Below are 27,722 nucleotides of genomic sequence, written 5' to 3' on the forward strand. Positions count from 1 at the left end.
TGAGAACGCTTCAGACAGCTTATGGATAATGGCTGCTATGACTCAGCAAGGCATGCAAGGGCATGTGACCAGACAACTCCATTTTGGTACCTGTATTTTTCCACAAACGGGGCTAGGACCTTAGCTTGGAACAAAGGGTTCCCACCATATGGAGAAACTATATAAGATGGGGAGTGACATCATGATTTGTCTTCACTCTCCCACAACTCAACCTTGATCTGGAAAAACCTCTGAAAGACAAAGGACTTGGAATGGGGGAGGGGAACCAAGGCTGCACAGCAAATGCAGCCTGTGCCTCAAGAATCTGCAAACCTGCTTGTATCATCAGTCAGGGTGAGATATTGTTGATTGAAATCCTGTCTAGTATATTGGGCTTAGTTGGCATTCTTGTTTAATTTCCTAGGTAACCTGCTTTGATCTGTTTGTTATTACTTATAATCACTTAAAATCTATCTTTCTGTAGTCAATAAACTTGTTTTATGTTTTATCTTAACCAGTGTGTTTTAAGTGAAGTGGTTGGGAAAATCTCATCTCAGCTAGCAAAGGCTTGGTGCATTTCTTTCCCATATCGAGGGGGAAGCAAACTATATTAATGAGCTTGTGTTGTACACATCCCTGTGCAGTGCAAGATGATATAATTCTGGGTTTAAACTCCAGCAGGGGTGCAAGGCTGGGGAGTAGGTAAATTGGCTGCTGCTCCATTGTTGATCTACCAGTGGCTTAGGCAATGCACTCAGGTAATTCAGTTGGGTGTGTGGCACCACCTGCTATTATGTTGGGGGATAACAGACCCTGAAGAGGCTGGCTGTGTATCATCAGCAGAGCAGCGTGAGAAAGACCAACCCAGCTGAATTGTTAGGGGGCACAGCGGTTCCAACGGCTCCCAGACTGCACCCCGGGGGTACAACCCATCACAGATGAGTCCACTTTTTGATCAGGCTTTCTACTCCTTTATGCTGTGCAGATATCTTTGTGTTGATTGCCTCTGTGCCAGTGGTAGCTGTTGGGAACCAGGGCAATGTTCTGGCGACGTCGCTTAGAAGTCTGCGCTTCCTTCAGATCCTGCGGATGCTCCGAATGGACAGGAGGGGAGGCACGTGGAAGCTTTTGGGATCAGCTATTTGTGCACATAGCAAAGTAAGTGAGGAGTTCACAGCATTAATCTGAGTTAAGGGGAAAAAATGAAAAACAGCGGCAGATCAGACACTTGAGGAGAGTGTTGTGTAGTGTTTAGAGCAGCAAAGTAGTAGTCAAGACCCTTGAGTGCTATTCTCAGTTCTTCCGCAGACATGCTCTGTAACCCTAGCCAACTCTCTTACCCTCTTGGGGTCTGTGAGATTAAATTAATCAGGGCCTGATCCTGCACCATTGAAGCCAATGGACATTTTGGGCTTGACTTCAATAGGAGTTATATCCTTATTCATAAAGCATGTCAAGGTCTTTGGAAGAAAGCCCTATATAATAGTTAAGTGTTAACACAGGCTTCTCAGACTTGGCCACACAAGTCAAAGGGGACTCCAGTGAGAGAGAGAGATTTCTCTCTAGCTGGTGTCCATTAAGACTTGGATCTAATTTCCACTCAGTGCATCAGATTAAACTTCAGCCATGTTTGCTTGTGTGCCTTGAGGGCAGCTGTATCTGTTTGTAGGGGGCTGCAGATTACATTGTCACCATTTGGGAAGAAATTTAAATTCACTAAATGGCCAAGCTGACTTACCCATCACCGGAGTCCTGGTCCATTAGCTGATTTCTGATACTTGATGGAATTGGCATCTGCATGTCAGTAATCACTGTCCCTTACACAGGCTTGGTGTAAAAGGCATCATCTGGCCCTTAGAGTATTGTCCCTTGAGAAATATTGTAAAGTACACTGCCTGGGTTCATCTACCCTCCTATGCCACTTATGTGAAATGAGTCAGAGGAGTTTGGTGTGGGAGGGTGGTGGGAAAAGACTTATCTCAAAATCACAGCAGCCGTTCAATGCGCAATGGTTTGATGCTGGTTAGCAGAAGTCAAGTAAGTTTCCATGAAAGTGGTTAATTTATTTTCACCCATAACCACGGGTCAGATAGTACAGTGATGGGTGCTAATATATTCTCCAGCTGCCTCTGAGTGTGTTCAGTTACAGGGTCAGACCCATTCTGGTCCATATCAGGTAGTTATGCTGCTCTTGCACCATTATTGTATAGGATTAGATGATAAAGAGTTACCTGAGTGAAAAGCTCTAAGATGGGGGGTCTATGGGGTGGCCTGTGAAGCGGTTTTGGAAAAAGGTCACTTATGCTAAAGACATTGCCACCATGTCTTTTTTCAGCATTGCAGGCTGCTAGTTTTCCAGAGGGCCTCCTCTGGTCTCTTTCCCAGATTGTGTCCTTCCACTTGGGCCTTGGCAGGCTGAGAAATATGTAGGGTTGCGAGGGTATTTGCTAAAATGAGCACTAACGTTTAACAATCAAGTCTAAAAACATGGTTTATTAGTAAAGTCCCTCAGTGATTGCAAACCACAAATTTGCTACAGAGGTTGATTTACAGCAAGACACATTTGTAAAATTCTCAGGTACAACATCCCCCATGGTAGGTGATATGACCCAGGACCCAAAAGGAAAATCATGCCACAGGGAAAGCTGTCTGCAAAGTGCCCAGCACTCTGTTGGAGCTCTACAAATTAATAATAATAATAACCTGAAAGAATATCTTCTTCCCACTTCTGATGAAACATGGTCACCAGGATGCAAGTTCTAATACGTAAACTGCATCTGTATGGGAATCAGGGGTTCCGTTTCCCAAGGTCACTGAATCAGACACTGACAGAGGTGGAAAGTCAGAAGTAGCTGATGTTCAGAAGTGCTGAGCACCCACAGCTCCTGTTGAGTTCTGCCGGTTTGTTTATTTGCATTGCAATAGCACTTAGGTGCCCTAACGTGCTGGGTGCTGTACAGAGATATAGTAAAAGACAGTCCTGGCTCCCCAAAAGCTTATGAATATGCTTGAAAATCATGCTACCTTCCCCCTGTCCCCACATCGATTTAGGTGCCTAAAGCTCTCCGTGCCTTCATTTCCACATCTCACAGTGGTGTTGCAAAACCAGGGCCAGGTTAAAGCCTAGGCAACATACATCCATGCCTGGGGCTCCCCCTCAGCTCATTGGATTCCATCAGAATCTCAATTTTCTCATTTAAACCCATAGTAGGTTTCTAGCCTGATGGTTGTGAAGAAAAGCTGAGAAGCGTGACCGGAGTGTAACTGATGCAGTGACGGCCGCGTAAAGTCTGAAACAATAGCTTTGAGTGGTTAAACTGCCCCACGCATCTCAATGGCTTGTCGTCTCCATTGCTGTGGGCCCTGTCAATACCACCCCAGCAGCAAATTGTGTGTGTTGTGGCAGGAGAAATGGAGTGCAACAGGCCCAGTCCCTCCACCTAAGCAGTGTCACGCTGACTGCTGGGGTAAGTGTTGAAGGGCTCCCCAACTGCCACGCTGCCTCTCTGGGATCACGACAAGGAGACATGAGTGACGCTCCTGTGAGGGGAAAGGGGCCCTGTGGGACTTCTCCAACTTCTGTGGAAGGGAAGTGAGGGGTCCATTCCCAATGAGAGGCCAAGGCTATGGTGCCAGGCCCCATGCTGTGATGTGTCTTGGGCCTTAATCCAGCCTTGAGCCAAACTACAACTGCAAATTGCTTTTATTTCCTCAGCAGCAAGGTGCTGGGTAAGTATTAAGTATTGTCGCATCTCTGCAGTGTGGAACAGCCAGAGCTGCACTATGCTGAACCCGGACTGTAATCCAGACAGAAGTGACAGTTCTTGCTGTTTTACCCTGTGTATCTCTCCTCTTTTGTCACTAGACGTCTGGCACTGCCATTGCAGAAGCTGATGCTGTTTTCAGTCTCCTCATTTTCAATCTGTTTCTTTTCCAGGAGCTCATCACTGCTTGGTACATCGGGTTCCTGACCCTTATCCTCTCCTCATTCCTTGTTTACCTGGTCGAGAAAGATGTGCCTGAAAAGGATGCCCATGGAGTAGAGATGAAAGAAGAGTTTGAAACCTATGCAGACGCACTGTGGTGGGGGCTGGTAAGTAGCTGTAGACACTGTCTCTCATTTGTTGGTTTAATGGAAATAAAGCTGCCCGGTTGAATTAGGGTGTGAGGGGAATGGAAGGGATTGGGGTAATATATTCAAAAGCACCTAAATCCCATTCTGAAAAGTGATTTGGGTACTTAGGAGCCTAAGTCTGACTGAAAGTCAATAGGATGTAAGCTCCTATGTGCGAAGAAAGTCCTATTGACTTTCAATCACAGTTTGGTTCCTACGTACCTAAATCACTTTTGAAATTCAGACTTAGGTGCCCAAGTCACTGAAGTGCTTTTGAAAATTTAACTCTGGAATTTTGTTAGCTGGAGTCTAAGGGCCAGGTTTTCAAAAGCCTTCAGCACCTAACAGCTTCTATTTATGCACCTACGTGAAGTGGCTCAGAACAGTGGGAGCTGCTGCTGTGCTTAGCGCTTTTTGAAAAGCCAGCCATTTAGCTGCCTATGGAGAGGCTGAGGTTTTCTGGCAATCTGTCTCTAACTGTGGGTGCTGAGCTGTCTTGGAAATTTGGCCCAGAACATCTGGTGAAGAATAGGGGAGATTTTCAAAGTCACAAATGGGAGTCGGGCGCCCAACTGCCATTGACTTTCCCTGGAATTTGGGCACGCAACTGCCCATTGTGCTTCTGCAAATCTCCTCCTGAGATGCTAGTCTGAACCCTAGAGAATCATCATATATGAAGAGTCAGGCCCCCAAATGCTGTCTGAGTTTGGATTACATTGATATATCGTGGGTTTCGGTGGAAGAGATGTTGGGCGGGTGGGGTATTCCAAATGAGGGGGCAACTGCAAGGTCATGGTGCAGTCTGAACCCTAGATAATCACGATACAAAACCAGAACCATGGCCTTACCCCTTTGTTTGGGATGCCCTCCCACATCCCTGCCACAGAAATTCACTATCAATTTAATCCAAACTCGTACAGCACTCAGGGGACTGAGTCGTCTCTCGGTTACATCAGTGCCAATAAGTAGCGACTGTACTGAAGTCAGAGGATTCACATTGGTGTCAATGAGAGGAAAATCAGAGCACTTGTGTATATTTCACATCCAGAATTGATTCATTCTTCTCCTGAGTTTGAGTTCAAGTTGAATGTCTTACATGCAACCCATGTATTAGAGGTGTTGCCTCCTCCTGATACCTAAGGGTTCTACGGCTCCTTATTCCTCTTTCTGGAGGTGGGTGACCCACTTTAGGACCAGTGGGTCCTGAGTTCTGTGTGTGCAGTGCCTCCAACTAGTAACTATGTTCGAAGCAAGAGAAAGACAAAGGAAAGTTGGGAAGGAGAACTAATAACTGACAACATTGAAGTGTTTAACATCTATTTTGTTTCAGTCTTCACGTACTCTACACAATTAATATTAACAAGGGGGAAGGAACACAAGCCAAAATAGGGAAAGAACAGACTAAAGACTATTTAGAAAAGTTAGATGTATTCAAGTTGGCAGGGCCTGATGAAATTCATTCTAAGGTACTTAAGGAACTAGCTCAAACAATCTCGGAACCATTAGCAATTACTTTTGAGAACTCATGGAGGACAAGACTCCAGAAGACTAGAGAAGGGCAAACATAGTACCTGTCTTTAAAAAGGGGAACAAAGAGGCCCTGGGGAATTATTGAACCATCAGCCTAAATTCAATACCTGGAAAGATACTGGAACAAATTATTAAACAATCAATTTGTAAGCACTTAGAGGATAATAGGGTTATAAAGAATAGCCAGCAAGGATTTATCAAGAACAAATGATGCCATACCAACCTAATTTCCTTCTTTGACAGGGGATTAGGGGAAAGCTGTAGATGTAATTTATCTTGATTTTAGTCAGGCTTTTGACACAGTCCCACATAACATTCTCATAAACAAATTAGGCAAATGTGGTCTAGATGAAATTACTATAAGGAGGGTATATAACTGGTTGAAAGACTATATTCAAAGAGTAGGCATCAATTGGTTTGCTGTCAAATCTGGGGGATGTATCTGCTGAGGTCCCGCAGGGCTCTGTCCTGGGTCCAGTACTATTCAATGTTTTCATTAATGGCTTCAACAATGTCCAGAGGTCAAAGTAAAAGTTTTTATAAACTGGTCATGCAGGTTTGAAGGTCAAGCTTAAAAGAAATCCTCCTTTTTGTCCATTTGCATTGTCTGTCTTATAAAATGGCCAACCTATTCTCCCCACAGATTACCCTAGCAACAATTGGCTACGGTGACAAGACCCCCAAAACTTGGGAGGGGCGGCTGATAGCAGCCACATTCTCTCTTATTGGAGTTTCATTTTTTGCTCTTCCTGCCGTAAGTACTGTCCTTCTTTTTGTTTTAACAAAACACAGAGATAATGATGTAGAAAGTAAAGGAATAGCCGCCCCTCAATGCAGATTCCACTGGAAATTCAACTGCGAGTCTGCAGTTCAATGACTCCCAAGCTGGAATCTTGAGCACATTAAAGGAAAGTGATCAGGAACAGTCAGCATGGATTCACAAAGGGGAAGTCGTGCCTGACTAACCTAATTGCCTTCTAACTGGCTCTGTGGATGAGGGGAAAGCAGTGGATGTGTTATTCCTTGACTTTAGCAAAGCTTTTGATACGGTCTCCCACAGCATTCTTGCCGCCAAGTTAAAGAAGTATGGGCTGGATGAATGGACTGTAAGGTGGATAGAAAGCTGGCTAGATCGTCGGGCTCAACGTGTAGTGATCAATGGCTCCATGTCTAGTTGGCAGCCGGTTTCAAGCGGAGTGCCCCAAGGGTCGGTCCTGGGGCCGGTTTTGTTTAATATCTTTATTAATGATCTGGAGGATGGTGTGGACTGCACTCTCAGCAAGTTTGCAGATGACACTAAACTAGGAGGCGTGGTAGATACACTAGAGGGTAGGGATCGGATACAGAGGGACCTAGACAAATTAGAGGATTGGGCCGAAAAAAACCTGATGATGTTCAACAAGGACAAGTGCAGAGTCCTGCACTTAGGACGGAAGAATCCCATGCACTGCTACAGACTAGGGACCGAATGGCTAGGTAGCAGTTCTGCAGAAAAGGACCTAGGGGTCACAGTGGACGAGAAGCTGGATATGAGTCAACAGTGTGCTCTTGTTGCCAAGAAGGCTAACGGCATTTTGGGCTGTATAAGTAGGGGCATTGCCAGCAGATCGAGTAACGTGATCGTTCCCCTTTATTCGACATTGGTGAGGCCTCATCTGGAATACTGTGTCCAGTTTTGGGCCCCACACTACAAGAAGGATGTGGAGAAATTGGAAAGAGTCCAGCGGAGGGCAACAAAAATGATTAGGGGTCTGGAGCACATGACTTATGAGGAGAGGCTGAGGGAACTGGGATTGTTTAGTCTCCAGAAGAGAAGAATGAGGGGGGATTTGATAGCAGCCTTCAACTACCTGAAGGGGGGTTCCAAAGAGGATGGAGCTCGGCTGTTCTCAGTGGTGGCAGATGATAGAACAAGGAGCAATGGTCTCAAGTTGCAGTGGGGGAGGTCCAGGTTGGATATCAGGAAAAACTATTTCACTAGGAGGGTGGTGAAACACTGGAATGCGTTACCTAGGGAGGTGGTGGAATCTCCTTCGTTGGAGGTTTTTAAGGCCCGGCTTGACAAAGCCCTGGCTGGGATGATTTAGCTGGGAATTGGTCCTGCTTTGAGCAGGGGGTTGGACTAGATGACCTCTTGAGGTCCCTTCCAACTCTGATATTCTATGATTCTATGATTCTAATGCATGGTGTGGGAAAAGCAATCTCTTTTCTCCTTGTGGCTAAGATAAAATGGATCCTAATCTGAATTATCCTGTGTGCAGAACTTTAGAACTAAGCCTATAAACAGGAGAATTATTCAGGTTTTGTTACAGATATGAGACTTGGACCAAATTTGCAAAAAGGGTGAAGGTAAAGTTTTTAAAAAGTGACTTAAGCCCTTAACCTTATTGAAAAGCAATAGGGCTTGGATTTCAATGCGACTTAGGTGCCTAAATACCTTTAAAAATTCAGCCTTAGATTCCTAAATTGCTTTTGAAAATGGGACTTGGTCACCAAAGCCCCCAAGTTATTTTTGAAAATTTTACCCTTGATCTGAAAGTTTCTCACGTGAGGTTGGTCCAAGATTTGGGTGACCTGGGCTCAACCTGTGGTTTCAAGTGGAAACAATGCAAAACTTGGAGCTTGAGGTTGGTTTCCTTTAGCTTAAAACTTAAAAAGAAATTCATGGGGGATGGGAGCCCAGGTGATCCGGTATCCAGCTTATGGTTCATATGCACCCCCTTCAGATCACAACCATAGAGTTTAGCTCAGTTCTGACTGAAACAGTAGAGGAGAGAAACAGACCAGCTGCACATCTTGTCATTGGCAAGGCAGTAGAAGACCAAGAAGGTTTTTGAGGAGCTTGTAATGAAACCAGGTGAAGCGCGGGCCTAGGTGACGCAAGATTTGTCAGAAAACTATGATGCTTTGTGAACTAGAACTGTCAGAAAAGTGCACTGAACCCCATGTGAATTGCCCTCACTAATTCCCCACAGCTCTGATTATCTCATCCACATGTTTTAAGAGAACTTTCTCCTCTGATTTTCTGTTGTTCTTGTGTTTTCAATCAAATCACCACCTCTGTTTTCAGGGCATCTTGGGTTCAGGGCTGGCTCTGAAAGTCCAGGAACAACATCGTCAGAAACATTTTGAGAAGAGAAGAAAGCCGGCAGCAGAACTTATACAGGTTTGGATTCTCTAGGTTTCTATCTTGAAATGATACTGTATAATAAGGGCCCTATGTAACAGAGTTCACAAAATACCTGTCCCTTTTAGTGGAAAAGTGGCTTTGCCACTAATTCACATATTCAAAGTGAAATTAGTCGTTCTGCTGAAATTTTCTAGGGAGCCTCCCCTCCAACATCCATTTCAGTGGCACAGAGTCACCTGAAACAAGATGGCAAAATCTTTCACACTACACATTGTGTGTGTGGGGGAGAGGAGGAATCACCTGTTTTGCAAGACCCCAGTTTCCATGTTTCTCTTGGGAGACTAACCCGCATACAGAGAGATGCCCCGGGCTTTTTGTTGCTGTAAAAACTCATCAATGCACATAATGTTGGTCAATAGTGACTGTTGGGTTACAACTTACCATATGTGTTCCTGTAAAAGAATCAAGAAGAAAATGTAGTTTGCAAAAGCAAAAAGAAAGCCTGTCATACTTCCCTGGATTGCTGATTGTCTTAAGAGCTGGTTAGAAGTCCATTTAATTTAATGCAAAGACTGCCACTGGCTCCACTGGATTTGGATCAGAGCCTTAGATTTTATTTTGTAAAATTAATTATAAAATTGGTAGTTTGAAGGTTGATCTGTTTGACAAAAATCCTATATGCACCGCAGGCCATGCCCTGAATCAAATGACATCAATGGCAAAACGTTTACAGTGGGACCAGGATTACTTTCTTTGAAATCAATGGGAGCTGTGGGTATTTAGAACCTCTCCAGGTCAGACCCATTCTTTGGAGAAAGAGGCTGAACAGTATACTTTTGCAGTAAAATTGTTACCTAGCAAAGGACACCGTGGGGATATCTGGAGAGGTTGACTCACTGACATTAAAGAATCACTGCGTAACAGGCAGCCAGGGTAACCACAGTACGGCTGTTTATGTGCTAGTGGAAGTTTGATAGGAGTTATGTGCTAATGTCTAAAATCACTCAGCAAAACTTTCCACAGCAGTATATTAAACTGATTGCTGCCCGCTAACAATGGCTCTTTCAGATTCCCAGAGACATCAGACAGATCACATGTTCTACATTTTACTAAGCTAGATGGTCTTTTAGATTTATCAGACTTTAGAATAAAGCAAGAGTAGTAAAATGTAACCTCTTCTGGGTATCTGAAAGCAATGGGCAGTGCACAGTCAGATATGCCCCTGGGAACAGTTTTTGAGGACTACTGTCCTAGAGCATCTTTTTCTTATTATAAGCCTTACATGAACTATGGCACCATCTAATGGCAACTTTCAATATTGCTGTATAATAATTCAGTGCGACTCACTGAATATGTGCATTGTTATCTTCTTTTGAATTAAGAGGAGTATTAACTGGTTGCATTCACTTATAAGCACAGATAAACATTTCCCCTAATGCTACTAATGTCCCTTCATATCCAGGCTGCCTGGAGGTACTATGCTACTAACCCCAACAGGATGGATCTCGTCGCCACCTGGAGGTTTTATGAATCAATTGTATCGTTTCCATATTTCAGGCAAGTGTGCTGTCCCCTCCAATCAGTAACGCCCTATACAGCAGAATTCAGATAGAACGTGGGATGTGGAATTTATGTGGATAAACAAGGTTTTGGATAATTGGGCTTTCTCAGTGTTACTGATGCAAATCGGGAATATCACCAGTTTCAGTTTAGAGGGAGGTTTCAGGCATAAGGGGTTCTGCTGCATAAGCCAATATATCTTTTCTGATCAGTTTCTGGTTTGACATTTTATTGTTCACCACCTTCCTTTACTATTATTTATTGAAAATCCATTTAGTGTATGTGGACTTTTCTATATTGGGGATGATCATTCAATTCCATAGACACAGGGAAACTAATTGTGAAGTCTCTGAGTTTTTGAAAAGTGGGGACCATGTATTGGAAAAACATTTGTATGTTGCTTTTCTTTGTGTTTTGATTTACAGCCCATTCTTATAGACTTCCTTAAGGACTGGGCTCTGCAGCCCTCATAACTTAGTTTAAATTCTACTCATAGGGTTGCGCAAATGGGCCCTTATAGAGGAGGATTTAAAATAATTAGAATAAAAACCATCACAAAAACCCATTCCTTATCAGGTCTTAGATATGGAGGTAATACATAGTTATATGAAAAGCAAGTGTAAAAATGGCAACTTATGTAATATAAAATACATTCAGCATATCACTGTAAAGCAATACAATAATACACGTTAGCTGATGTAATATTCTGGCCAGTAGGGAACAGTGGTGTGTGCATGTGTATAGGCACGCACACACATACACATTCATATAATACACACAAATACAAATACCCACGTGCACACACTTATGATAATCTGTGTCCTGTCTCTCGACAGGATTGACAAAAGTATTTTTTCTCATTAACCTTGCAGAGCAAATACAGTTATGGGAGAGTGAGATGGATTCTGTTGTACTTCAATTTTCATTTACAAAATTGGAAGCTCTGCTCTGATTTCTACCTATTTTGTTTCTAATGATGGAATAAGAGGAGCGAAGAACTCAGCTTGTTTTTCAGATTCAGGTTCTGTTTGACAAGTTCAAAGAATCATAGAAGATTAGGGTTGGAAGAGACCTCAGGAGGTCATCTAGCCCAACCCCCTGCTCAAAGCAGGACCAACGTCAACTAAACCATCCCATCCAAGGCTTTGTCAAGCCAGGCCTTAAAAACCTCTAAGGATGGAGATTCCACCACCTCCCTAGGTAACCCATTTCAGTGCTTCACAACCCTCCTAGTGAAATAGTGTTTCCTAATATCCAACCTAGACCTCCCCCACTGCAACTTGAGACCATTGCTCCTTGTTCTGTCATCTGCCACCACTGAGAACAGCTGAGCTCCATCCTCTTTGGAACCCCCCTTCAGGTAGTTGAAGGCTGCTATCAAATCCCCCCTCACTCTTCTCTTCTGCAAACTAAACAAGCCAGTTCCCTCAGCCTCTGCTCGTAAGTCATCTGCCCCAGTCCCCTGATCGTTTTTGTTGCCCTCCACTGGACTCTCTCCAATTTGTCCACATCCTTTCTGTAGTGGGGGGCCCAAAACTGGATGCAGTACTCCAGATTTGGCCTCACCAGTGCTGAATAGATGGGAATAATCAATTCCCTCGATCTGCTGGCAATGCTCCTACTAATGCAGCCCAATATGCCGTTAGCCTTTTTGGCAACAAGGGCACACTGCTGACTCATATCCAGCTTCTCATCCACTGTAATCCCCCGGTCCTTTTTTGCAGAACTGCTGCTTAGCCAGTCGGTACCCAGCCTGTAGCAGTGCATGGGATTCTTCCATCCTAAGTGCAGGACTCTGCACTTGTCCTTGTTGAACCTCATCAGATTTTTTTTGGCCCAATCCTCCAATTTGTCTAGGTCACTCTGGACCTAGTTTAAATCATGATTTAAATCACTAATCAGGACGACTCAATTTAATCATGGATTTCTACGTAAAAGTGCATTGTTGTTGGTTGTTATAACCTTAATACATATTCTTCACAACTCAGAGATAGATGTAGGTTTCATTTTTAGAAGGTACACACTATACATTTTGAAAACTTTTCAGATTAGTTTTACAGCAATATCAGAAAATTAATGATTGTTTGGTTATTTCATTTACCAAAGGTAATTGAAGCAGATATTTATGAAGTCATTGGGAGGTGATTCAACAGGCTAATCATTAATATTTGGAGGATTTTCTTGCCATGCTGTATTAGGAGGAGAACATCACCAGAACATCACCAGACAGACATTTACATTGTTTTATTTAACTAAAACAACAACGTTATATATTCTTCAACAGCAAACATATAATATTTTAACAAAGCAAGCCTATGAATTTTTGAATTTAGTTAAACATTCAAGGTTTTTAAAATCAGGTTTGTTTTTGTTAAAATTGTTTTGAACTAAAATAGTTAAATGAAATATTTAAAACAAACAAACAAAAATTAAATCTACTATGTCAGCCAGGTCAACATGAGAAACTTAAAATACTGGCTTCTGCAGCTAACTCAACTTCTGCAGTCGTCTTCACCTTCATTTTCCTGTTTGTTCATAATCTGGAAAAGAAAAACAAGCATTCCTGCTTTTTCAGGTCCCAAATGATTTCTCAATTTGGAATGAATTAGTCCGAAGGAAGAAAATATTCTTTTTATACCAGCAGAAGAAGCTATTGTTGTTAAAAGTGAGATTATCACTTCAACAGTCTCTGAATCCAAGTGCTTAAGTGACTTCCACCAGTTCACTGGTGTGACTTTCTTTAAAACATCATCAGCAAACATATTTCCTGAATGGTTCACCCTTAGCTCTGAAGTTTATTATAGTTGGCATTATGGAGGGATGATTGCTGGTAATCCATGTCATAGCCAACTCCTCTTCTTCAGCAGTTAAGGTTTGACCCTGGTACCGAGTATTTAGAATATTTGGAAGAAAATGAGCTGGAGATAGTGCTTGTCCCATTCATTTTTTTAATGCTTGTAATTTAACTCTGTCATTGCATATTTCTCTTTTTAAGATCTCACTCGGTTCCTTCCAAATTTCAACAGCGTCAGCAATAAAACAGCTATTTCCCTGCATTTTGTTCAAGACTACAGAAATAGGCTTCAGGGTACTCAGCATGTGTTCAACATTTTTCTTAAGCTGTGAACTTTGGCTGTGACAGTGCCATCTATTTTTTCATGATTTTGTTCACAAACTGTTATCAGATTAGGCTAGTTCTTGATATAGTGCTTAAAACAGTCCACTACTGAGTTCCATCGCACGTCTTATGGGAGAGGCAGCATGGTTCCTCCCACTTTTTTCAGAGCAGCTGCTGCAAAGTGGTTGTTGCGGAAGTATTCTGCAATTTCAACAACATTAGCCTTTATTTCTGGAACACTGAAGTCTTTGGCTAGGAGGTGCATCAAATGAGCACTGCAACCATATGCTATTAGCTTGGGACTCTCTTCTAAATTTCTTCTCATCTTGAATACATTTGCAGCACTGTCTGTGACCAAGCTGCGTACTAGACATTTTAATTTTTTTTCACAGTTTGTTATAGCTTTTACTACTACTTCTTGTAAGTATTCTCGTGTGTGTGTATTTCCTGATGTATCAATAGTTTCTGTAAGGAAAACATTCCCTTCTTCTATTGTCACACAAGCACATACAACAAGATCATTGTGGACATTGCTCCACCCATCAAGACTCAAGTTAACAATTTCACCCTCTAGACCTTTTGCACAGTGCTCAATTTCTCTTTCATATACTTTATCCAGCAATTTGCCTGCGACATCTGCTCTGTTGGGTGGACTGTCTCCTGGTCTTAATGACTGAACCATGTTAATGAAGTGTGGGTTCTCAATCATACGGAAAGGAGAGTTTGTTGCATAAACAAACCAGGCAATTTTTTAAATCAATTACCTCTTTTGTAATCTTCTGGTTCTTATCACAAACTTATTTATGGTTGTTTCTGGAAGATGGAGATTTTTTTTTTCTTTTTGCTCCGGGTGATATACTGTGGCTATGTGACATATATGATGTGACTGAAACACTATCATTGGCAGATAACTCTGAAACTATAGAAAATGATGGTGATCTTGAAGGTGGATAGTCTTCAGAATCCTGTATGTTGAGGATGGATTCTCCTAAACAAAATAAGTCAATGCAGTTATTTAATTATTATTACCATACTGATCATTTAGTATTACTCATTGCATTCACTGACACTCAGTACTACTTTAAAGGTGAAATTGTAAAAGGAAGATCTGCCTATGTCAGCTATTTATTTTTTATCACAACTGCATATAAAATGCATATAAAATAGAGTAACAACTATGTTTTTTGCTCAAACATGAGAATTCAAGAATAGTCCAGAAGGAAGACAGGCAGTCCTTAAGAAAGAAGTATGAAATAAAAAAGTTTACCAACCTGAAGATCTTGCATGTTCAGACATGTTCCTTTCATCATCTTTAGGGTTACCATATCTCATAAATAAAAAAAGAGGACCCTCCACGGGCCATGGCCCCGCCCATTTCCCCACCCCTAGCCCCGCCCCAACTCCGCCCCTTCCCCCACCCTAACTCCGCCCCCTCCTCCCTCCCACTCCCAGCCAGGGGGAAAGGGCTGCCCCAGTGCTACCGGTACCAGCATCACGGTTTCCCGGGCAGCCCCCAGACCCTGCACCCCCAGCCGGCGCTTCCCCAGCGCAGCTGGTGCCCAGGAGGGGAAGCGCCCAGCCGGGGGCGCAGGGTCTGGAGGCTGCCCAGCAAACCGTGAAGCCGGTAGCGCTCGGGCTTTGGGCAGCCCCCATGCCTCCGGACCCTGTGCCCCCGGCCGGGCACTTCCCCTCCGGGGCTCCGGCGGCTCTGCGTAACTTACACTGTATAAGTTACACAGAGCCGAAGAGGAGCAGAGCCCCCGCAGCTGGAGGCTCTGCTCCTCTTAGGCTCTGTTTAAGAGCCGGGCTGCCCCAGCGCTACCGGCTTTGGGCAGCCCCCGTGCCCCCAGACCCTGCGCCGCCGGAGCCCGGGAGGGGAAGTGCCCGGCTGGGGGCGCAGGGTCCGGAGGCAAGGGGGCTGCCCGAAGCCGGTAGCTCTCGGGCAGCCCGGTTCTTAAACAGAGCCTCCAGCGGCTGGGGCTCTGTGTAACTGACACTGTGTCAGTTACACAGAGCCCCGGGGGCTGGAGGCTCCAGCCGCCCCCGCTCTGTTTAAGAGCCGGGCTGCCCGAGCGCTACCGGCTTCGGGCAGCCCCGTGCCTCCAGACCCTGCGCCCCCAGCCGGGCACTTCCCCTCCCGGGCTCCGGCGGCGCAGGGTCCGGAGGCACGGGGCTGCCCGAAGCCGGTAGCGCTCGGGCAGCCCGGCTCTTAAATAGAGACCCGGGGACTGGAGCCTCCAGCCGCCGGGGCTGTGTGTAACTGACACAGTGTCAGTTACACAGAGCCCCAGCCGCTAGAGGCTCTGTTTAAGAGCCGGGCTGCCGGAGCGCTACCGGCTTCGGGCAGCCCCGTGCCTCCAGACCCTGCGCCCCCAGCCGGGCACTTCCCCTCCCGGGCTCCGGCGGCGCAGGGTCCGGAGGCACGGGGCTGCCCGAAGCCGGTAGCGCTCGGGCAGCCCGGCTCTTAAATAGAGACCCGGGGACTGGAGCCTCCAGCCGCCGGGGCTGTGTGTAACTGACACAGTGTCAGTTACACAGAGCCGGGCTGCCCGAGAGCTACCGGCTTCGGGCAGCCCCGTGCCTGGAGACCCTGCGCCGCCGGAGCCCGGGAGGGGAAGTGCCCGGCTGGGGGCGCAGGGTCTGGAGGCACGGGGCTGCCCGAAGCCGGTAGCGCTCCGGCAGCCCGGCTCTTAAACAGAGCCTCTAGCGGCTGGGGCTCTGTGTAACTGACACTGTGTCAGTTACACACAGCCCCGGCGGCTGGAGGCTCCAGTCCCCGCGGCTCTATTTAAGAGCCGGGCTGCCGGAGCGCTACCGGCTTCGGGCAGCCCCGTGCCTCCAGACCCTGCGCCCCCAGCCGGGCACTTCCCCTCCCGGGCTCCGGCGGCGCAGGGTCTCCAGGCACGGGGCTGCCCGAAGCCGGTAGCTCTCGGGCAGCCCGGCTCTTAAACAGAGCCGCCATTTTCCCGGACATGTTCCGCTTTTTGGCAATTCCCCCCGGACGGGGGTTTGACTGCCGAAAAGCCGGACATGTCCGGGAAAAAGAGGACGTATGGTAACCCTAATCATCTTCAACGCAGCTTCCTCCTGAGAAGGAACACTTCTCATGATGTTGTTTCATTCGGGAAACCAGGCCTTGCATTTCTTTGTTGCACTGTTTGCATTTTGCACGTATGCCTGTCTTACCCACAGATAGAGGAACTTCATTAAAATATTCCCAAACTGGGTCTCCTTAACGGCCTGCTGCCATTATAGGTTTTCCCTTCTAGTCAGAGAATGCTATGGTAGATCTCAAATCAATGAACTCAGAAAGACATCAAGACTTCTGGAATATGCTGCTCAAACAGTTTCACTTTTGTTTCAGTTGCCTGTCCCTCCCTTCTCACATTTATTTCCAGACTTCTCCTTGTCCAGATCTATTCCTCCCCCAACAATCTTCTATTCATTGAACTTTTTGAAACTTTGCACTTTTAGAGAGAGGTAAGGGATTGACTCTGTGTACACAAATTTGCACGGGACAATAGGTTTGAGGTATGTTATTTCTCACCTCTATATATTATTTATTTATTTAAAAACATTTTTGCTGTTAACAAGCATGTTATCTCTGGAGACACAAAAATTCAGTTTGAGAACTGCAAAATTAAGCATCTCTGATTGATTCTTCTAGACTGAGCACTGAGTCCCATTGGGTAGATAGAAAGAGTAACCTAAATAATCTATACAGAAGCCTCTGGAACCCCATAAGATTGGGTCCCTAATTCATGAACTATTGGAACTCATTTACAAAACTTTTCTTAAATATTACATGAATATATTGTCTCATACTATAGAACTAGCATTTATAATTCCTATTCCATGATGAGATATCTTTGAGCTATAATGTACCTTTAGATAGGTTAGATAGGTTTTTTCCTCAAAAAGCATTTTATCAAAAAAATCCAATTTAAATAAAAAAAAATCTGATTTAAATAAAAGAAATCTGATTTTTTTTAATCGTTGATTTTTATCCACCCTGGTAAGTAGGGAGCTTACTTTTAGAAAGGGCTTTGTGGAATCGCACAGCTGGGAGACAAGCTGGGAAAAATCTACCTGATGAACAGGCCTTTGATCTTTCTTTCTATTGGCTTGTCTACACAAACAAATAGTTTGTGGTGAGCTGGGGTGTGAATCTGCCTCACAGAATCTGCAGACTAATTGTCTATGTGGACCCTGTTGATGCATATTAGCAGTCTGTTAGTTAACTTTCATCTAGTCCTCTTTGAAATGGGAGAATGAGCAGAAATTGGCTTTTAACAAAGGGGAAAACTAAGAGTCTATTATGGAGTCAATTTCCTTTTGTAGTATTCTGAAATTTACCCAGCATGACATCTCAGGAGCAGCTTTGTGTGCCTCCATTTTAAATCCTGAGGGCACTTGTAACCTGGATTTTACAGGAGATCTTGGGAATAGATGACTGCCATGCACAGAACTGACAGTATTCTTTTATATTTAAGGGTTTTGTTAATGCTGAGGATTCTTTCCCCTCCCTCTTGAACTGTATTGGCCAGAGTGTTCTGACATCACAACGATGGGTGTGGTATCAGAACCCATGTAGACCAGAATAATTAACTGAACTAAGGTTGGCCTTTTGTAAGTGGAGCTATTTAATTGTCTAATGAATCCAGGGGGATGGGCTAAGTGATTTTTATAATTGTATCCCTTTGCAGCCATTAGCTGAGGATAGGATATTGCAGTGGAGAGAGTTAATTAGAAACACTTTTTTTTTTTTTAGAAGTGGGGGTCATATTTTTTCTTGATTGTTTTGTTTTCAAATCTGCTCTCTGAGTTTAGGCGCCAAAAACCAGAAACACCCCCAAATTAATGTAAACTTTTGCAGACCTTGATATGAACCTTTCTCTTCCTCAGTTTCCCTGCCTGTACATGCGGATAATAATCCTTCCTCACGTTGAGCTCTATAGATTAAAAGTGCCATTGCAATTACTCTCTACTATCTATCCCTACTAATGCAGCATTGTGCCTACGGTGGATACACTTAGAGTTTGTTCCAGTTATAGTGTTATCACTGATTCCAGCAACATTCTGTGGACGTAAAATATGACTGGAGCTTGTAATATCTCTGTGAGAGGACTAAACTTGACGTGCTCACTGTACTTATGGTTAGCAGCAGTTGGCATTCCACGGTATTTCTTTAAATTGGTTTGGGGAAGCATTTGTTTACCTCTGAAACCAGTAAGCTGAGAGAGAAAAGAACATGTCACATTTCCATTAGTGAAAGAATAACTCACAATTTGTTTTACTCACAACATCTTTCACCCTGACTGGTCTGGGATGTATTGTAAAATAAATCTTCAAGGGGGAAAATCCCTTGGAAATATTTATTTAGGACTCAGTTAATTTTTCTACTCTTCTCATTTGTCTCCCTACTACTTCAGTCTCTCTTTCCACACTGTCCATTGAAAAAATTCAACCATTTCCAACGAGGTCCTTGAGCTCAGTGTTTTGTTCAAAATGTTAATTCTCAGCTCCCTCAGTGGAGCAGGTGACCATTGGGAGTTCTGACTCAGTGGTGTGATATCAAGCTTGCCCATCCACGCAAGCCTACCTGGGTGACTTTACAATTGAAGTGAAATGTGAAACTTAACTATTCACTGAAGTGTGGTCCTTCAACGTAAGGGTCATAAACAGGTTTGCCTGGGGTTATACCCACCTTCTTTTCTTTATGGCTAGTTGGTAGGGGAATGCCAGAGCTTTTTCTGTTGTAACACGGGGTTGCAGTATGGAAAAGATGAGAACCACTGCTCTACAGCAATGCCAGAAAGAAAACTTCTGAATTTAACACACACTTCTTCTCTCCTTGCTTTTTCCTGTTGCTTTCGCTCTTCTTTTCCCCAAAAGAAAAGAGCAATTGGATGGTACTGCCAGGTATGTAACTGTCATGATTATATCCTTGCTTTAATATCATTGTTGAAGAATGCCTTATGGTTAATATTCTGTTTGTTGGCTCACATGCCACTAACAAAAAATGCTATTAACACTGTAAATATTAATTAAAAACAATTAAACAATGTATTTCTGAGTGCTTCCTTTATTTTTTCCTTTAATAATGGATCAAAGATCCTATGTGTACAAAATGTACGGTACTGTGGAATTTTGTAACTAACCTAACTAGTTGTTTACATCTAAGGATTGGCCTAAATAGACTTCTGTTAGACTATGTGGTATAACCATGGCTTAGCATTCAGGTTGTTATTGGGAGATTTGGGTCTTCTAACTAACATAGTTGGTTAATAACACTGCAATATCTTGCTATGAGAAATCATGATTGTTGTAATTCACTACGTTCACAAGCTCCTTGAGAACAGGTGTAATGAAATCCTAAGATGGACGAACAGTATTACTAAAGTCCCTTGGCAGTTCTTAAAAAACAACAACAACAACAACAACAACACTGTCACAGAGGGAGGGATAGCTCAGTGGTTTGAGCATTGGCCTGCTAAACCCAAGGTTGTGAGTTCAATCCTTGAGGGGGCCATTTAGGGAACTGGGGAAAAATCAGTACTTGGTCCTGCTAGTGAAGGCAGGGGGCTGGACTTGATGACCTTTCAAGGTCCCTTCCAGTTCTAGGAGATGGGATATCTCCATTAATTTCAAATTTAGGGTTTGATGTAAAGTCCATTGGCATTCCCAATGGTAGACTCCCCTTGACTTTGGTGGGCTTTGGAGCAGATCCCTACTGAAAAGAAGTAAGGTTTCTTCAATGAGTAGGGATGTGATACAAGTCAGACTGCAGCTCCTCAAACACACTAGGAAACCACATATACACCAGGAATAAAAATTTCAAAAGCAATTAAGTCACTTAGACTCTTAGTGAAACTCAGTAGGACTTTGACTCCTAAGTCACTTTGATGCTTTTAAAAATATTACCCTAGGATCCCTTATTTCCCTAGGCTGTGGTTTCTTTTGAAACAATAGCCTTCTTCAGCAGAATGGTTACTGATCTTGCAATCATTACTGCCAGACAGCACAGAGAAAAGAGTATGTCATGAAAGAGGTTGAACCACTCCAGATAAATAGGCAGGTGTGTGCAGTTCCCATTGACCTCAGAAGACTTTTGATCAGCCCCCATGATGCTGTCAATATGACAGCTTCCTGTCTGATTGCTAATTGTTTTATTACAATTAACACAATTAAAATTGCTAAGTGACTTGCTCTTCTTTTTAATTAAATTTAATAAAGGATATTATAATTTATATTACACTGCAGTTTTCCTTTCAAATTTCATAGAAACAAATGATGAAGGCATGCTTTCTTAGTACATGGAGTGGCACAAAAAGTGATTGTGTTTCCAGTACCTGGCAGCCATGAAGTTCTTAGTGAAAAAGTTGTAGCAGCAAAGTGTATTGTTTGAGTTTTGGAGTGCAGGGGGAGTACGAGGAGTTGAGCTGTGCCTGTCGAAGAGGAGCTAGGAATAAATAACTAGTGTATAGACTAAAACTGAGGCAAGGTTGGGTGATGAACAATAATTTTTAAAATCTCCATTCTGTGCCCATTGAACTCAGCGGCAAAGGTCCATATGATTTCAATGAGAGTAGATATAATACATACATGTGCATTCGTGCGCACACACACTCTGATATAAATTCAGTACTGTCTTTCTCTCATTTCTATGAACAATAGAATATTAGTCAGGTGCAGGGATGGTTTAAGGCAAGACTCTTGCAATCTGGACCCAGTAGTGCAATAGACTCACAGCTGGATGTGATTATTTGGGGTGGACTGTTTGGGGAGGAGAGGAAAGGGCCACCGAGGAGGCTGTAGAGGGAAGAGGAATGTAGCCACTGGTGAGGCAGCATGAAAGTGTCTGTGAGGGGGAATGGCTGATACAATTTTTGTGGCACCCCAAAGTTTTACTGGATCTCACTTTCTACGTAGGGTAAAACCATGCAGTTATGTGATGTGGTTGGATGAAAAGCAGGCCTGGCTGTCCATGGCCCCTGGTGCTGGCACAGGATAAGATGGTTGATGCTGACAGGAAAGGATGGGACTCTGGTACCAGTGCTGGGTATGCCTTCCTGGTAGATTCAGCTCTGCCGTGTATGTTGCTGCTGCTCTGTGAAAAACAGTTCCTCCCCCATAGATGGTCCATACCCACACTCTACAAGGCAGCATTTAGCCCATACTCTTAATTCATCCCTAGTCAGGATTTACCAGGTTATGGCTTCATGCCAGAAGTCTTGTTCACTTGCCTTTCATTCCTCTAGCACCTTAAATATTGGGTTGCTAGTTACTATGAGTATCACATAGAAATTTTGCTGTAGAAAGATGAATTCACTTCTCCCCCTTTGTCTGACATAACCTAGTTCTGTTCTTCTTCAGGGTGCATTGCAAGGCCTGTCTGTTGACTCAGGCTTTTCCTGAGGGTTTAGCTCCATTGGGAAGGTGTTCTGAGTGTAAGTGGGGGAATGGTCCCGCTATTGTGGGGAACTTTCCTGGCTTATACACTATCCCGGTGAAATGGGCAAGTGAAAGGATCTGAGTCCTCGCTCCCACTTCCTTTACCCAGAGGCCTGCCTGACCTCAAGGGGTCCCCTTCCACTCTCCTGTGTGGCAGAGTCCTCGTAACCCCAGCAAGGCTGGGCCCAGGATTCCTGGGGAGATCGACCCCCAACCTTGTTGTAGTCACTTAGGACAGGGGCTAGGGTGTCCCCACTCCGGGGTGCTCTCTCTGCACTGGATGCTTCCCTGACCCACTGATCATTACATACAGGTCAAAGCAAATACAATACAAAAGGAAAAACTGGGAAAGGTTAAAGGAAAACACATCACCCCACTCTGTGGCATGGGGACATCACAACCAGCATCCCTGGAATGTCAGGGAAGTTCAGTCTGTTACTCACAAGTCCCAGGCCCTGGCTGTGCTGCAGGGATGCTGTGGGTCGGACACTTGCTCTGGTGGTGGCCACACGACCTCAGGCTTTAGGTGGCAGGACGCTTCTTCCCAGCATCGCCCCCGCCCTGGTGGGGTTACAATCCCCCTCCAAGTATGGCCTGCTGAGCCTCTTGGCTGGGGGTGTCTCCCTGTGCTGGGCCCACTGCCCAGGGTCCCCTTCGCTCTCCCCAGCTGCTCACCGCACCCGGCTCCACTCTGCCTCAACACTGCTGCTGCTGTTCTGCCTCCAGCTCCCTGGCCTGTTTTTCTGGCCCCTCTGGCTGGCACGGCTCTGCTCCCCAGCTCAGCTTGGGGCCCTGCTCTCTCCTTAGCTCAGCCGCACTCTGTTCCAGGCAATTCCAGCTCACACAAAAGACAAGACTTCCCCGGCCTCCTGACTCCCTCATTAGCCTGCCCGCCCTGTCCATCAGGCTGACCTGGAGCATTGGCCTCTCCCCATTGCCCCTGGGGACTGTCAGTCTCAAGGTCCTGATTTCCCGTCAACCCTTCCCCTTTCTTTTAGTACTGGGAGCTATCCAACCAAGACACCCCCACTGAGCATTAATACGGGGACAACAGGCCCTTTTTACATGAGGTTCATTTTGCAGTGGGAGTTCTTTATCACCATTAGTTAATAAATGTGTGTGTGTTAAGCGTACATTTTCAAAGCTTCCACTAATTTTGAGTGGGATCCTGAAATGTGTCTTTTTTTGTTCCAACTTTTTGCAACTTCCTCTGTATTTGAGAGAGACAAGGAGGGTGAGGTTATATCTTTTATTGGACCAACTTCTGTTGGTGAGAGAGACCAGGCAGGAATTGTGGGCCCAATTTTCAGCAGTGCTGACATCTGTTCCATTGACTTCAACTGGAGCTGTGGATTCTCACCATCGCTGAATATCAGGCCCTCTAAGACAGCCATGATAGACAAGTCTTTCAGGGGTTTGAACCTGATTCTGCAGCCCTTACACAAAATCAGAAAGAGTTTTGATGGGGTATAGAGAGCATTGTCTAGTGGTTTGACTTTGGGATTAGGTATCGGGACATCTAGGTTCTTTCCAAACTCTGACACTATCTCACTATCTGCCTGTCAGCACGTCATTTATCATCTTTGTTTTCTGATCTCTAAAGTAGGGTTGATACAATACATACATAATAAGTATATATAAATATAAAGGCATTTTGAGAAACTTGGATGAAAAGAGCTACACAGGTCCCTTAATATGTTGTTATAAAGGATTGTGTATAATCTAGTATTTCTGGGTTGCTGGTAACAATAGCATGACAAAAATGAAATATTTTGCAAAGAAAGCTGGAAAATGACACTGTCTGCATTTTTTATGAATGGACCTCCAGAAAACAGAAAAGGCCAGGGGATGGGGGAAGCGCAGCCTCTGATCTGCACCCCACATTTTGAAGCACAAATGGAAGGCCATTTCCATACTTCACTATTTCACTGATAACCATTAACCTCTCATCTTAGCAATTTCTTCTTCACTTTACAGTAATGTCATATTTACCAGGGAATTATTCTTTGGATCAAGCGTCACAAGAAAACTTGGGTATATACATTCAAGTAATAACTGAGCCTATCTTCCTCTTTTCATATTTGCTGCATGCCATTTTCTGCCTGTGCTTTCTTTTTTTACTACAGTAGTTCATCTAACAAAAAAAAATGTGAGGGGACAAAATAGCTAGCACAGAATGTGGCATTGTTTAAAAGATGTTAAGGGAGGCAGTGTTGCCTAGTGGTTAGAGCATTGGCTTGCCATTCGAGTGACCTGGGTTCTATTTCTGGCTCTGCCACTGGGCTGCTGAATCACTGGGACAATTCACTTCCCCGCTCTGTGCCTCAGTTTCCCCATCTGTAAAAGCACTTTGAGATCCAGTGATGAAACGTGCTGCATAAGGCCTCAATCCTGTGAACACCAACACATGGGAATAACTTTGCATGTGTGTTCAATGGTACTACTCACTTGTGTAAACTTACTCATGTGTATAAAGAACAGGAGTACTTGTGGCACCTTAGAGACTAACAAATTTATTAGAGCATAAGCTTTCGTGGATGCATCCGAAGAAGTGGGCTGTAGTCCACGAAAGCTTATGCTCTAATAAATTTGTTAGTCTCTAAGGTGCCACAAGTACTCCTGTTCTTTTTGCGGATACAGACTAACACGGCTGCTACTCTGAAACCTGTCATGTGTATAAGTGTTTGCAGGACCAGGATCTTAGAACCCGATTCATCAAAGAACTTAACTTTAAGCATGTAAGTAAAGTTGAATCCGGGCCTAAGACAGTAAGCTCTTTGGAGCAAAACCTGCGTCTTCCTGCAGATGGCCAGTGCCATACATATTGCAGGTGCATGAAATACAAATACCAAATAATAATTAGGGGACCTATCTAGATGCATTATTGTGGAAACTGATTTTTTGCCTAAATTGTCAGGCATTTTATTTTATCCTCACAATTTTTTATCATTCTGCTATAGCTCATTAATTCTTCTTCCAGCCATCCTTCCCCTCACCCCTCCAACATGAAAACATTTGTAGGCAACTCAGCCTAGATGATCCAAGCCTTCAAGTTGCTGATCACCTCCCAAGAAGTGCTCAGAACCTCTCAGAATAATTGGGCCCGCAGGGTGCTAATGGAAGGATCTGTGACATATTGGCTTTGTGAGTGAATGGTGTTGCTCTCTGGTGACTGACACACCGAGAGAATGAGGGACTTATTACTACCACTAGTAGCTAAAAGAGTTTTTCTATAGCTTACATGTTAGAAATCTGCAATTTTGGACCTCATGAATTAGGATTCTAGTCCTGGCTTCTTAAGTGTAGGTGTGAGTTATCAGGAGGCGTTGTCCTTGATTATTTTAGGGCTGAATATAGTGTTTTCTCTGAGTTTCCCCTTGTGCAGAATGTCATATCTATTTACTTTCCTCAAAGAGTTGTGTTGAGGATTAATTGGCTAATGTTTGGAAGTACTTTGGAAGAGTGATCACTAAGACAATTTGCAGAAGGCTTTTGATAGATTGGAACATTAATTGAGGGTGGATTTTTCAGGACTCAGCATTGACCTATTGACATCAATATCCTATTAACTTCAGTGGGAGCTGAGTTAGGCCAAAGCTAAGTGGTTTTGAAAATCTGACCTGTTACATCTGTTGTTTGTGCACTATATCTCCATAAGCTAATGCAATACAAGTTTGACTCCCCAGAGCTAAGCTCACCCATGTAAAATACAATTGCTAATGTAGTAAAAATTGGGGTAAGCACGACTGCCTTGCGCTTCCAGTTATTTGAGCTGCAAAACAGATCTAAAAATATTGTTACAAAACTTTTTAAAAAAAATGTATTGGAAGAGTTCCTGACCGGATCTTTTTATTTTATTTTATTGTATTGTGTTTTATTTTTGGGATAAAAATTATAAATATAGGAGGGGGGTTATATTTGATCCATTGTAAGGATTATCACTTTGTTTTTTTTTATTCTTGCACAAATATCATCAGTTTATGAAACTCCAGTATTAGGTGCAAAAAAAAAAAACCCACAAAACAAAACCATCCCAGAGAGGAGAGTGTCTGACTTGCATGATGGGATGAAACTGCATTATTGTCTTGCATGATAGTTTCTGGAACTAATCTTCTAGTTCAGTGGTTCCCACCCTTCTAGAGTGAATGTAAAACCTCAACTGCAGCAGCCAGTGACCCCCTAACCCTTCCTCATACACCCAACAACCACATTCCGCTCTCAGAAACTCCAGCACAATTCACACTGAAGTCAGTGGAAGTTGCAAGTGAGAATCGGAGGGCAGAATTTTTCTGTATCAATGAACTGAGCATCTGGCCTTTGTGCTGAGCCTCCGTGCTGCACGTCAGCTTGCCTCCCATTCAGCAGTTTCATATGATCCACGATGGTGCATAGGTGCATCTAACTTGGGACTGTGCTTAGTTGCACAAGACTGAAGTTTGGAGCAGTTCAGATTCCATCGCAGCTTGGAGTGCACACAATTGAGTGGGAGGTGGGCACTGATGGTGCACCGCAGGTTTGTCACAAAGGTCCTCATTCTGTAACCACGTCATGTTTAGGATTTGCAATGAAAGTTGTTAAAAGTTCCACCCCAGAATCAGAATTTTGTGTAAGGGAGGGATTTGCCATGGAACCACATGCCAAGGGGACAAAAACCACTCCAATACCAATGCCAGAAGCCTGAGTACCTGTTTGAGTATGTGGGAACCACTGCCCTAGTCATACTTATGAAGAGCGATGTGATCGCCGCATGCTTTAATCCTTCGATATTGAGTCACGTGCATGCTGTGTTCATGAAGGAGATCATGTAATAAGATAAAATGTTTCCAGGCCTTTGTTTTAATAGATCCACATTTCATCTGCTGGAAATAAGAATAAAGCCCACTCTTTGTCCGATGACAATTAATTTTTTATCTGGAAAGAAATCCAGAGAGTTTTAGTACCCAATGCACTGTAAACCGAGCAACAGTTCTCTCAAGTGAAATTGACGCATGATTTCCTGAATGTTGTGCTGCTGTAGTTGCCCTTGTTCAGACATGAATATCAGTATCTGCTGTGTAATTGTTTAATATTGTAACAACTGTTGCTATTAGCTTGAAAGTTCTCCATCAGATTTCAACCTAAAATATTGGCAAATGAATCAAAATAAAGGACTTAAAAATAAAAGTGCAGGAGCATTCTTCTGCTCATGGATTCAAAGGGTAGAATTTTGCCCTATATAAGGAGAATCTGGGAACGATTTAGGATTAGATTATTTAGCATAAATAAAATAGAGAAAGTATCTTGTGGACATATGCAGTTGAGATCGTTGCTGCAAATAAGCCATCTGCCATGCTGAATGGAGAGGAATAGTTTGACCTACATTCCAGAAGGGAGGTGTGGAAAAGCAAGGAATCCTGGTTTGAGACAACCAGTGTAGAGATTCCTAGCTCCGAATTTAGAATAAATCCTGAGATAAGCTTTCTGATTCCTTTGTATTGTAGCTCTGTCCCAATACACTTCCATTTCCTTGTGGTCACACTCTCACAGCATCAGTCTGGCTAATGCTTCCACGTGCTGGTATTTAGTTCAGTTAGTACAATTTTGAGAACTCTGAAGTTCCAGATCCAATATTTGACTCCTCCTGTGGCCTTGAGCAAGTTACTTCTCCATCTGCAAACCAGAGATAATATAGTAGAACCCTTTTGCCTGCATTAAGAGGAATTCCCAATTAACACTGTGTGCCATTTGAATTGTAAGGCAGGGAGCCCATCATGTATCTAGACAGGCCTGAGGAGCTGAGATGGACATGGAGGCTATACATAGCCAACACATAGTTCATGCCCAATTCCAACACATTT

The 27,722-nt window shown here is 43.8% G+C and overlaps 1 protein-coding gene across 1 annotated transcript in view; it reads left to right on the plus strand.

The window, feature by feature from the left end:
* KCNQ3 (potassium voltage-gated channel subfamily Q member 3) overlaps positions 1 to 27,722 on the plus strand; it is a 248,014-nt gene that overhangs the window by 205,861 nt on the left and 14,431 nt on the right. The window contains exons 4-9 of the mRNA XM_054017771.1: positions 965 to 1,137; positions 3,917 to 4,072; positions 6,267 to 6,377; positions 8,694 to 8,789; positions 10,216 to 10,310; positions 19,327 to 19,353. Of these exons, the coding sequence (XP_053873746.1) occupies positions 965 to 1,137; positions 3,917 to 4,072; positions 6,267 to 6,377; positions 8,694 to 8,789; positions 10,216 to 10,310; positions 19,327 to 19,353 (658 nt within the window). The remainder of the gene's footprint in view (positions 1 to 964; positions 1,138 to 3,916; positions 4,073 to 6,266; positions 6,378 to 8,693; positions 8,790 to 10,215; positions 10,311 to 19,326; positions 19,354 to 27,722) is intronic.

This window comes from Malaclemys terrapin, chromosome 2 (assembly GCF_027887155.1).
Source record: "Malaclemys terrapin pileata isolate rMalTer1 chromosome 2, rMalTer1.hap1, whole genome shotgun sequence".
Taxonomy (NCBI): domain Eukaryota; kingdom Metazoa; phylum Chordata; order Testudines; family Emydidae; genus Malaclemys; species Malaclemys terrapin.